Below are 12952 nucleotides of genomic sequence, written 5' to 3' on the forward strand. Positions count from 1 at the left end.
ATATGCCAAAGTGCTTTTACATGTAGTTTTCTTTAACTGTATTTAAATTCAGTCTAATTTGTTCATACATGTGGTGTTTTTTAATGCCAAAGTGTGTTAAATAGCAGATATGTCAAATTCAGTCTAATTTGGAAATTGTATGCAATATTTTTTTCTTCTAATATGCATTGTTCTCTTGTATTGAAAAAATAAGTTGCAGTTCCAAATTGATAAAACATAAGTATAAGTTGCAGTTCCGAATTAATTTCATTTGAATACTGCAGTAGAGCACTGTTGCATTATCATAAGGAGTAGTAAACATGACAAAGATAACAACATTTCAGAGCAAGGTGTTGGTACCAGATTCAAAGTAACAAAAAAGCAAGTAAAAACATCAACAATAAAATTGTTTTGATCAAAAGCTAAGGTTAATTAATCATTTAAAATTCTGAAGCTAACTTAGTACCGGATTCAGAGAAACAAAAAAGCAAGTAAAAATATCAACAATAAAATTGTTTTGATCAAAGGCTATGGCTAATTAATCATTTAAAAATTCTGAAGCTAATTATTTCTCCTTTTTAACATCTTTGGTCAACTTGGTTGATGATTGTTGGACACTACCAACATCTTCCATTGCATCAGTTAGAGACCTTTTAGACGGAGTCAGCCCAAAATTTTTAATTGACGGGTCGTATTCTGCAGATGCAGATAAGGGTTCCTGCCATGGAAATGGAAAACCAACAATAAGGTTTATAACATGGATATGGAAATTAAGTTTATAATAAAAAAATAAGTAATTTAGTCAATACTCACATAACAACTTATTATATCATCTTAGGACAAAGGACCAGGTGTTTGAAGCTTTGAAGTGTGTTGAAAATACCAACCAATGTTAGTACTGTTTAAGAAAACTCTAAATGCACCAAAAGAAATATACAAAGTTTACCTCCTCAAATTTGAAACTGTCCTTAATTTTCGTACGGGAATCTTCATCATCTTTGAAGCCAATGACAGAAAGTCGGCCATTCTTAGACTGAAATACAGCTCTAATTGCCAATTCCTTCTTCAGTATTGAGTCAAGTCCGTAAGGAAATTCGAGTGGATCATAATCACCTCCCTATAAAAATACACACAATTATACAGAAAACAAAGTTACGTATGTGTGTGTGTGTGTGTGTGTGTGTATATATATATATATATATATATATATATATATATATATATATATATATATATATATATATATATATATATATATATATATATATATATATATATATATATATATATATATATTGAATTATATCACATTACTAACCTCTACCAAATCCATTTTCATTTGAAGAGCAAACTTTCCAATTAACTTCACACACTCGTTGTTCCAAAAGATGAACTTCGCTTTGGCTTTACCGTCAACAGTCAATACTCCAAGCTTATACCTAAAACATTTACCGTGGCACAGGTTTTGCGCTGATATGTTCCTTATAACACTTCAGCTTTCCATCCTTCACAGTTACACTATTGGTGCATTCTACACAACCATCATAATACCAGCCCATCTTCCCATCTTCAAATTTATCTAGAGTAGCAACAGTCACACATGTTATCTCCTACAGAGTTGTCAATTAATGAAATGTCAATTTATGGTCACATAAGTGTGGTGTTGTTTTTTTTACCTCCCTGTTTCACTTGGGAGGACGGCACGCTAAACCCTTCACGCGAAATTTGGAAGGAGATGAGCACCCGGTTGTGGGATGAAATAAAATTCATAGGGCACGCTAAACCCTTCAGCTTGGGCCTCATACAAGCCAGCTGAAATCAAATCTTTCATACAAGCCAGCGAAAAAAGCCTCAAGCTTGGGCCTCATACAAGCCAGCTGAATCCCCACACTTATCAAACTCCTAGGGTTTATTTGAGATCTTTTTCCCCTTCCTCTTCATAGGATAATTAAAAAGTTCGTATGAGGCCCAAGCTTGAGGCTTTTTTTAAAGGGTTTTTAAAAGACTCTGGGAGATGACTCCACTGGGAATTTAATTTTTAACTGAGGAAATTTGTGTTCTGTACAAAGCCCAGAATTGAGGCGGACTCTAGCTGGAGAGTGTTTATTTTATTTTTTAGATTGAAAGGTTTATTTAGTGTTCTGTACATAGCCCAGAATTGTGGCTGACTCTTCCTAGGGAGACTCTATTTTTGTGCCTTGTACAAAGCCCAAGGTTGTGGCTGATTGCTGAGGAAACTGAGTATGGATGACTCTATTTTGTGCCTTGTACAAAGCCCAAGGTTGTGGCTGTTTGATGGGGAATGACTCACTCTATTATCTGCCTTGTACAAAGCCCAAGGTTGTGGCTGACTCTGAATAGGGGAACACCTATGAGTAGGCTTTTTGAATCTAAAGGGGATATCTGCCTTGTACAAAGCCCAAGGTTGTGGCTAACTCTTAAAATGGGGAAAGATCTACCAGTGTGGGACCTTTTGACTCAGAGGGGATTTTTGACTCTACTGAGGGTTACTCTGTTGTTTTGGAGACTAAGGTTGACCCTTCTGAGGATTGTGCTTTTATTAAGTAGGGATTGATGAATGAAAGACCCAGGTTTGAAAATTGACCTCACTGGGGAATTTATTTGAATGATTGACCTAAAGTAGACTCTACCGGGGAATTGGTTTTTATTGACTGAGACTGACCTAGGTGGGACTCAACTGGGGAGTTTTGAAGTTTTAAATGAAAGATGGTGGAAGCTAACCCTTTCCAGGGAATTTGGATTTGAAGGAATGATTTGTTTTTGGAGGCTGGCCCTTTCCAGGGGATTTGGATTACTGGATATTTTGTCTTTTAAAAGTTGAATGTTGGAAGCTAACCCTTTCCAGGGAATTTGGATTAAGTGTTTTAGACTTCTTGTTTAAAGCCCAAGATTAAGGCTGACTCTGACTGGAAATAGACAGATGTGGAACCTAGACTCTGCTAAGGAGGAAAATTATTGGAGTTTGAAGATAAAGGTGACAGAGACTGTCCATTTCTGTCATTCCAAAAGGTGGACTCAATTCTGAGATTGAGACATTCTTAGCTTGTTTAAAGTCTGGTTAGAAGAGTAGAAGAATCTCACCAGGGTAGGCTAAAAGGTGACTAAAGACTTGTTCCTATGTTTATAAGAAACCTGATGGGTCCTTGTATACAAGCTCAAGAGGAAGTTGGGAATATGCTTTTAAGAAGCATGTGGGTCATTGTATTGTAAGCCCAAGAGGAGGCTAATCGAGGGTCCTTGTTATAGCACAAGAGAAAGCTATGTGGTTTTGAAATTATTTGGCTCTAAGCAAATGGGTAAGAGGTTTCACCGGGAATAATTCCTCTTGGGTGGATGTGCCCTATTTTTGTTCTAAGGTTGTTTCAAGATGTTTCACCGGGAATAATTCATCTTGAGGTTTAAACTAAGGAAATCTAATTAGGAAAGAGCCTTCACCGGGAAGACATTCTCAATCCTAGGCCATAGTCATATAATATATATATATATATATATAGTTTATTTGTCCTAAGGTTGTACTCAAACGTAGTTCTAAACAATATATATATATATATATATATATATATATATACAGTATATATTTGAAAGTAATTTAAATGAAAGCTAGTAAATGGAAAGCTATAAAGCCTAACCTGGATGGAGTGGAGGCCTTTGAAAGATGTATGTACAAAGCTTTACCAGTAGCTCAGTTGTTTATTGGCAACAGTGGAATGTTTAATTGTAAACAGTTGAATATTTTATTTAAAACAGAAGAAGTGAAGATGGACACTAGGTCACATAGGTATCTGAAGAGTTTCACCGGGAATAATGCCCTTCAAATACCAGAAGAAAGTTTTGAAAACAGATGAGGATATTTTGTAAATACAGTTTTGAAAAACAAACTATGAAAAAGAAGAAGGTGTTGGGTATTACACTCTATTAGAGGCCCATTGAAAATGATTTACTGTTTATGAAAAATACAGTTGAAGAGATTTAAAATGATACAAGGTTTTGTTGTCTGAAAAGCTTGGTCGTCTGTTTAATCGGTGTTTGAAAACAGTTTGAATTATTGACAAAAGTCAACTTAATTAGGGTAAAGACAAAGTCTATACCTAATTAAGACCTAAATGATTAGGGTTTTATCACAAAAATATGTACAAGAAATTAGGTTTTGAAAATCAAGAGAAAACTATATTTTAAAGTATTAAAACATACTTAAAACATATGATTTTAACCCTAATTAAAATATATTAAAATAATATATTTTTTGTGATTTTTTTGGATATTCTCAAAATAGACATGTTAAATGAGAAGTGTGTGAAAAATCAAGGAGAAATGATTTAATTTGATTGGTTAATTAATTGTGTGAAGTTATAAAATAAAATGAAGAGGAAAAGTAGTAAAAATAATGTTTTGGCCTCACCATGGTTTGAACCCACGCCCTTGAAGCCAGCACTCAAAACACACACCAATCAGCCAACGCGCGTTTGGTGTCATAGAGGTGATTCTATTGCAATATGTGTGTTGTCAAGTGTATAGAGCAAAAAAGAAAATAAAATCAAAAGGTTTGGGGCGAGGGGGATTCGAACCCCAGACCTTGGGCACGCGCAACACACAAACTCTCTTTACCAACTGGGCTATAACGATGTATTCGTTATATGAATACCTTGTAATAAATATATTTTAAACTTATCCATGAATGTTTGAAAATGGCGCGCCAAACACCATCTTCGTCTTCAACCTCAAGCTTCCATGAATTTGAAATTCCTGTCATTTCTCAACCAAATCAGATGATGTCAACATCAAACTTGCTCTAATTTCTCTCACGAATTCAAATATGTAACTATCACAAATTATAATTGACTATAGCTACTGAATTATCAAAGATACGTGAAGAACCCTAAAATTTGAAAATCAAATTAAATGACTATGTGAAAGATAAATAGATGATGGTAGAGGGTTTTTAATCCTCTGATGATGCTGAATGAAATGGTATTGAGTTTTAACACAAAAAGTACACGAATTAAATAGGTGAAGTTCAAAAAATTACCTCTGAAACTGAAGGTCGTGGTGATGGTGGAGAGCTTCTGGCTATGAATGGATGATTGCAAAAGCTTCCTGGGACCTTGTTGATGCTATCTGGGCACTTGAATTACTTTGGAAACTTCTGAAATGCTCTGCTCGACTCCTTCTATTTTAGCTTCAAGTGAACATGGAGATCAGTGATTCTGCACTTACAGATGAGCTGCGACCATCTGGATAGCTTCACTACACCCTAAGGAATGTGTCTGATAGCTTGCTCCAAATTGAAAGTGAAGATGATGTTCTTGCACTTACAGAAGTGTTCCAGGTGTTTGGATCACTTCTAATGAACCCCCTTGAGAGGTTTGAACACTTAGTTTCAAAGGAAGAACTCTGGTTTGAAGAACCCGAGTCTTCTTGCCAAAGAACCTCTGAAAAACCTAAGTGTTAGAGGGAGAAGGAGAAAGCAAGAATTGGAGTTGCTTTGGTGTGTCTAATACTGAGGAGGGCACTTGTATTTATAGGCAAAATCTATGTACAGATTGAAGGGAGTGAGCTTGCTTAGTGAGGTAGTTTTGGTTTCTTGGCCATGAAGAAATTCAAGGAATCTTGCAAATGTAATGATGGCAAACTCGGGCTAGCTTCCTATCCATTAATCTCTTATGATCTTGGGGAAAATTTCTGATGCAGAGGAGAGTTCTAATTGGTTGGGAAGAGATGCCTTTGATGATTCACCACTTGGCCATAAATTTCCCAAATGTAATCATTACATAATCACATGTTCTTCTTTTGGGAATATTATTTAATCCTTATGCCATGGTGAAAATGAATGTATGGAATCTCTACTGATATGTTATGGGTCATGTAGCATCAGTTGGTGAAGCCATTTGCACAAATTTGCAAAGTTTCAATTTTGTACATGACCTATAATTTTACTTCATGAGCCCAACTTTGAAAAATCATAACTCCTAGCTCAAAATGAATTTGGAGAAGTTTGAGCACAATTTGGAAAGCCCTTAACATATACTTCAATTCATTAGTTTGGAGTTTCTTCAAAATTATTTGGGAAAATTGTGTAAAATGGGCCTAAAGTTTGAAGAAAACTAGGTTAAAAATACTTAGAATTTTTCTAAGTTTTTTATGACCTATAACTTCCAAAGCTCATATCTCTTAAATGATTGATCTCTTGAAAAAAGTTCTAATGTGAGAAGTTGTTTTATTTTGTGAGATCTACAATTTTCATGTTGGAAGTTTTTTGAGTTGTGTAGGTGAAATTTTGAGATCTATGAACTAGGTCAAAATGCACTAGTTTGACTTTTTGTTGACTTTTTGATCTTTGATGGATTTTCTTGATTTTCCTTGGTCAAATGACTTCAATAATCACATATTGATCCTTAAAAGTCATGGTTTGACTCAAAACCCTAAAAGTCAAAGGTGATCTTGTACAGTTGACTTTTTCCAAATGAAGTGAAATCTTGGACTTTTGTGATGAATCAAGCTCTCCTCCTCAAATGAATGGTATGAATGGATTATATTTAGGTAATAGAAGTTCTTGAACCATGTTTTTAGTTGTGGATCCATGTCCTGATTAAAAGTTAACTGTCCAGGTGAATTAGGTCTAAAACCCTAATTGTAGACCAAATGAAATTGATGACTGTAAATCTTGAATTGAGGTACAATGCCCAGTGGATATTGTCATAGGGATCATTTGAAGGTAATTGAACCCTTTGTGTGATATCCTGGAGCTTTTTAGGGTTTCCCAAATGTGGCCCCTGATTTTAGTCCTTGATGGGTTCAAAACCCTATTCTGGTGACCTGAGCAAACCTGAGTCCTGATGACTGGTGTCTAATCAACATAGGTGAATCAAATGAATCATTTGAGTCCTATGATTTTATTAGAGGTCATTTTATTATTGATTGATCATTTTCCTGAGCTTCTTTGTTCTTGCACATCCTCGATTGAGTACTAGACAAACAAATGACTGCTCTGGGTACTTGTCTTGAGTTAATGAAATGTCTAGAGATGTGACATCTCAGGGGGGTCAAAAATTAGAGTATGACAATAAGAATAACGTAAAGATAATACTCAAACTTCCTTACATGTTGCAGATTTGCTATTTCAAAGAGACTCATTATTTCACTTTCCAAACAAATTTGTCATAGTCAGAATAGTATGAGTTTTGTGTTGCTTCAACTTGCAGGCTTGAAGATGATAACAACGGAAAATCAACACCAAGTCTATAATATGTCAAACCGAAATTTTTTGCATCAAGTTAGGAATAAATTTGAATGCAATCCCAAAAATATTTACAGTAATATAAGAGGAAGGCTTTCCTACCTTTCTTTTAGATTCTTAACTTCATCAAAACGAAGGTCATTAATCAACAACTTTGTTCCGTTCCAGGTGTTGGAAACACTCACAGGAAACCCTCCTGCAGAAATAGATTTATTAGGCCAAATTAATACATAAGACAGAGAAGAAAGTGAATCAAGCGATGGTAACAAAAAACCTTAACTATATTAATCTTTTATTTATTTCAAACAAACAACACATAATTTCGATTACAAATTTAAAACAGAAAAACTTTGAGCCTCTTTAACCCTTGCATTTATTAGTACAATCACAATGTTGGAATCTTCGTTATTATTCTTATAATATTCATATAGCTGAACCACAAGTTGTCCCCACAGAGTACATTGTACAACAAATTTGTTGCTATTAACAATTGTAAAAACAACCCTGTTCTTGTTGTTGTCACCATTTACTTGTGATTGAGAGATCTCAGTAACTCCTCCAATAATATCTAACAAACACAAAATCATCCAGTTAATAAGATTATATAAAATGCACCAAACATTCACAGTTATTGGTAACATAATCAACTTACCAACTAAAACATTAGACTGAAACCTTCCTTCAACTATGGAATCCAATCCAAGAATGTTAAGGAAGCAAACAGGGATGTTAGAAAGGTCTGTTTTCTTAACAGAAGTTGATCCACAGAAAACAAATTTGTAAGAATGATTGGTTGACTTAAAAGAGAAATCATTTTTCCTAACTTTGAAATTTTGCATGATATAAGAGCTACCAGATGCAATTTCAGACTTGAATTTGGAAACCAAATAAGTAGGGACAATGACTTGAATCATATCACGTTTCAAAAAAACAAAAAAAATTAATTAATAGTTAATCAGTTAAGGCTAGACATATCATTTAACAGACAGACAATAGATATTGGTTACTTTGCACTACCTTTGAATCAACCAAAACCATCTCTATGTGTTCTTTGTTTGAAGAACTTATCACATACCATATATGCTTACACCTAAGTGCTATCTTCCACAAATCCTTAGACTCATTGATGTCCTTCACTGAATCGATTGGGCGAGCCATTCTTCAGTTTAAAATGCTACAATAATATAACAGATTTCAAATAAAAATCAAAACCGATGGAATGAGATGGAGAAACAAATATACAGATATACAAAAAAATTGAAAGAACAAATAAATGGAGTGAGATGAAGAACAGATACACGGGTGAATTGAGATGGAGAAACACAAATATTCACACTTTTTGAAAAGCAGAAGCGCATAAGAATTGGAATGGAGAAAGAAATACTGAAAAGTGGAATTCCATTGGGTGAGTAGATATAAAAATTAAGAGAAAGTTTTAGAAATTTGAAAGGTATGCAGCTATTGTAACAATTGATAGTGGAGGAGTTTATGTTTTCAAAGAACGTAGCCACTCATATAACCTATCAATCCAAAAGCAGACCTAATTTTGTGTATTCCAAACGTTATAATTTGTCATTTACAGTAGAAACTCTTTAAATTAATACTCGGTAAATTAATAAACTCTCTAAAATAATAAATTTGTCTGGTCCCGACTTGGGCCAATGTAAAAAATTGAAAAACTCGATAAAATAATAAATAATTTTTCGGGAGATCCCTTTATAATTTTCGGTCCCAAGAAAATCATAAATTAATAATTCATAGAAACTGAAAAAAATATATATTACACTCTATTGAAATATAATTCAATAGTTGTCTGTTTCACTTTAAAGTTCAAGTCCATTTGGAGCTCATCTCTAACTTTTCTTATTGCATCCAATAGCATATGAACATAGTAGTTACTAATTTACGTTGAGTCCCAAGGTTCTGCAACGTAATTCTAAGAGGCATAGACTAATTTGCCTTTTTGTTTGGTATGTGTAGTATAATTACTTAAAAACTCTTTAAATTAATAATTATTAATTTATCGATAAATTAATAGCTCTCTAAATTAATAAATTTCTCCGGTCCTGACATTATTAATTTAAAGAGTTTCTACTATATTAGTGTTTTGCAATGTAAATTTGATTCAATATAAAAATAAATAAAAAATAAAATATTGTTGAGTTATAAATGCCCGTAATAAATGCCAAAAAAATAATATTGAGTTATTTTGTAAAAAGATTTATTTAACTATGAAATAAGAACAGATTCAAGAAGATTCAATAGTTTTGCTTTTCAGATACTTTTGTTTTTATATATTATTATAATAGTTTCATACTTATATAAATATAAATATAGATTTATGAACACCTCACTATTTATATATGGTAATTTTTTCATGCATTAAAATACGATATAAACATTGGCCTAGTGGGAGGATGCTTGGGTCTCAAGGGTTTGCTCCCCTTGAGGTTCTGAGTTCGAAGGTGCCTAGGACCAACTTTCAGAGGCTACGCGGGGGAGCCTAAAAAACTCCCTTCGGGTGGATTAGTCGGCACGGAAGGAAGGATACCACTCTATAAAAAAAAATTATATCAAATCAACTATCTAGTCTAGCCATTAATAGAAGATATCACCATACTCTTTAAAATGTCCTTTTTCAGTTTTTAAATTTACAAAGGATAAAGGTTAAAATGGTCTATTCATAATCAACCTATTTTTCCAACCTTCCCATCATTTCTGATGTTGCCACGTGTAATAAACCAATGGACAAACCACCATCTCATTTCAACACACTTCACTTCTAAATAACTTTTATCTCTCTCTTCAATAAAACCACTTTAATAAAACCATTGTGGTTTGAATTTCACAATAATTTTTTTTTTCAAACATTAAAATTTTCCTTTTTTTTTCTTTCTTTATCGTACAAATTCTTTTTTTTATATAACATCGTTCAATACAGTTGAGTTTAAATTATTATTATTATTCATTTTAAATTTATATTTGTATTTAAATAGATTTTACACTATATAAAATCATTTATATTTATTTATTATTATTAAAAATATTAATTAATATATTTTTAAAATTTACACGAAATTTTTATTTTAAAATATCAAAAATTCTCTTTTTCTCATGAACCATTGTCAGTTAAATTTTTCTTTTTCTCACACCTATTTTATTATAATTAACATATATCTTTATTTGAGACATAAAATTTATATTTTCAAATGTCAAAATATTTTCTTTTTTCTCACGGGCCACTGTCAGCAAAATACATATTTTATTTTAATAAACATTTGCCTTTATTTAAAACACAAAATTCTTATTTTCAAATGTCAAAATTTTTATATTTCTCACGGGGCATTATCAGCAAAAGACTTTTTTTTTAATTAACAATTACTTTTATTTGAGACACGGAATTCTTATTTTCAATTTGCAACTAAATATATATAAATATAACTTTCAATTTACAGTATACTTTTACACTACTAAATAACTTTTACCCGTGAGGACGCACGGGTATATTACTAGTTTTTTAAAAAGACTATCGGATTTTTCATTTTTTACTGAATTTTTCATTTGCTTACAGAATTTTTCTTGCGTTATTGTTTATAAAAATTTGACAAAAAAATTTCAAATATTATGAAAAATTGAAGGGGTGTCAAATTTAAATATGAATATACATGAGAAAATCATCCTTAAAAGAATACAATATCTTTGGTTTCATACAAATTGGGCCTTATAAATATTGAGCCCAAGCAAAAATATCATGAAGTTTCTTTATCTACACTGATTAATAAAAATTATTCCCGTCCGTTTTTACTTATTTGGATGAAAAAAATGTTTTTATTCAAATTTATCTATGTAAATTAAAAAAGAAAAAAAATTATTTATTCCAGTCTAAACTGATTATTTTTGAAGATGTCATTTTAACAAAATAAATAGCATTACTGAATGAAATATACACTTTGATTAATAAATAACATTAATATTAATTTACGGGTATGCTAAAAATATAATATATTAAATTAGGTGTATAAAATATCAGGTCGTTCCCACCAATAAGAATTTAAAAATGTAAAAACTACTGTCGGTTTCAAAATCACAAAATAAATTAACATTTTTTTTATAATGTCGGCTATAAGCATGTGTATCAGAAAAATCATTTGTAAATTGAATGATACAAATTTTGTTTAATTTAAGTGAAATTAGTGGTTGCCTAACAAGGTGTGCAACCATTTTTGTAAAAGTAATATAATATTAAAATTGAAGAAAAATAGTTTTATTAAAGCATTTTAGTGGGTAGCTGCTAAAGATATGAATACATTTAAAATTACAAAAATGACCATTTTTCCACTCATTTCAAATTAATTACCCGTCCCAGTCGAAGGGAACTAGTGTAAATAGCAAGCTTGTCATTACATGTCCTAATCGAGGGGAGCTAATATAAGTCTTCAACGTCACTAGGAACGGTCTCTGACCAAGGGTGGGTTTCCTGTCATTACCCCTATATTTTTATCCTAGTTCGGGGTAGACGTCTCTTGGGCTACACCGACCACCCTCTTGGAGTGGCTAGTTCCTAAGAAGAGGGTGTGTCAGCTGCACGTAAGTGCATTTTGCCTAGTACGGTCCTGTTTCGCAAAGACAATATATGTCATATTGCCGTGGACTATAATATTATTTGTGCGTACATCATTTCTTTAGACAAAATATTTACTTATTTAATTTTTGAGGAGTCTTGAGAAATACTTATTTTGCATGTTGAGAGGATTGGCATGCGTCCTTTTGATAATCGACATCGTGGGTTCGCATATGATTGTACGGCGATAACGAGGGGGTTGTCCCTAGCTATCACAATGTTTCCTTCTCAATCTTCCTAATTACATTCATCGAGATGGATATCTGGATCAGAAGGCTTGGAGGAAGAGTTCTCTAACACGAGGTTAGGAACATAATGAACTTTGGATACAATTTCTTCACGATTTGGCTTTGGAACAAATGAGCTTTGATCGTGGAATTTCGCGGAAATTAGAAGTCAACTTTCACACACTGTGTCATTGTTCCGTCTTAAAACCTGAATTCTGTTTGATAGATAATGATGGACTCCAAACGCGGTGGCGTTGATCTCAAATATAGTGGCACGTGGGTGTACATACAAGATTATGCAAGTCAGTTACAAAGTCTAAGATGAATGAAGTAAAATTATAAGATCATAAAGTATATCTTAAACCTCACATATGCTGATTATATACGTTGGATAATTTTGATATTAGACTTTGTATGGTTAAACTGAATATGTTAATTTTACACATAATTATTATAAAATTATAATAAATTGATAGGCTAGATACAAAATATAACATGTAACATATTAAAAGTTAATGATTGTGTTTAAAATATATGAAATAATAATAAAAATTATTTGAATAAACTAATATCAATAGTATTATTATAAAGAGTTATATGTTTTTTGTCCCTATAAATATCTTAAATTTCATTTTTAGTCTTTATTAAAAAAATTATATATTATAGTCTCTACAAATATTTTATGCATGCAGTTTTAGTTTATGTTATTTTTTAAAATTTTGAAAACTGTTTAGTGATCCTTAAAATTTTAAATTTTTGAATAATTTTTTTTATACGTGTTTAGCGTATTATAAGATACTTCTTTATCAAATTATAGAACTTTTTATGATGAGAAAAATTAAATATAAATTTTTTAAATTTCAAAAGATA

At 32.0% G+C, this 12952-nt stretch overlaps 1 protein-coding gene across 1 annotated transcript; it reads right to left on the reverse strand.

Moving 5' to 3' along the window:
- Positions 1–544: 544 nt before the first annotated feature.
- Positions 545–8148, reverse strand: LOC131646112 (uncharacterized). Its single transcript, XM_058916262.1, has 8 exons — positions 7887–8148; positions 7584–7802; positions 7337–7430; positions 7140–7236; positions 1531–1589; positions 1298–1418; positions 926–1096; positions 545–697 (listed from the first exon to the last, which is right to left on the reverse strand). Exons 1-8 carry the CDS (start codon positions 8146–8148, stop codon positions 545–547), a joined length of 1176 nt encoding a protein of 391 aa, XP_058772245.1.
- Positions 8149–12952: the final 4804 nt, after the last annotated feature.

The sequence above is a fragment of the Vicia villosa genome, linkage group LG1 (assembly GCF_029867415.1).
Source record: "Vicia villosa cultivar HV-30 ecotype Madison, WI linkage group LG1, Vvil1.0, whole genome shotgun sequence".
NCBI lineage: Eukaryota > Viridiplantae > Streptophyta > Magnoliopsida > Fabales > Fabaceae > Vicia > Vicia villosa.

Excerpts from the sequence above, each read along its gene's own strand:
- LOC131646112 (XM_058916262.1), bottom strand. The coding sequence starts at position 8,148 with ATGATTCAAGTCATTGTCCCTACTTATTTGGTTTCCAAATTCAAGTCT. Across the intron at positions 7,803-7,886 it reads TCAGTCTAATGTTTTAGTTG|ATATTATTGGAGGAGTTACT; the intron begins GTAAGTTGATTA and ends TGTGTTTGTTAG. Across the intron at positions 7,237-7,336 it reads GTTAAGAATCTAAAAGAAAG|ACTTGGTGTTGATTTTCCGT; the intron begins GTAGGAAAGCCT and ends GACATATTATAG.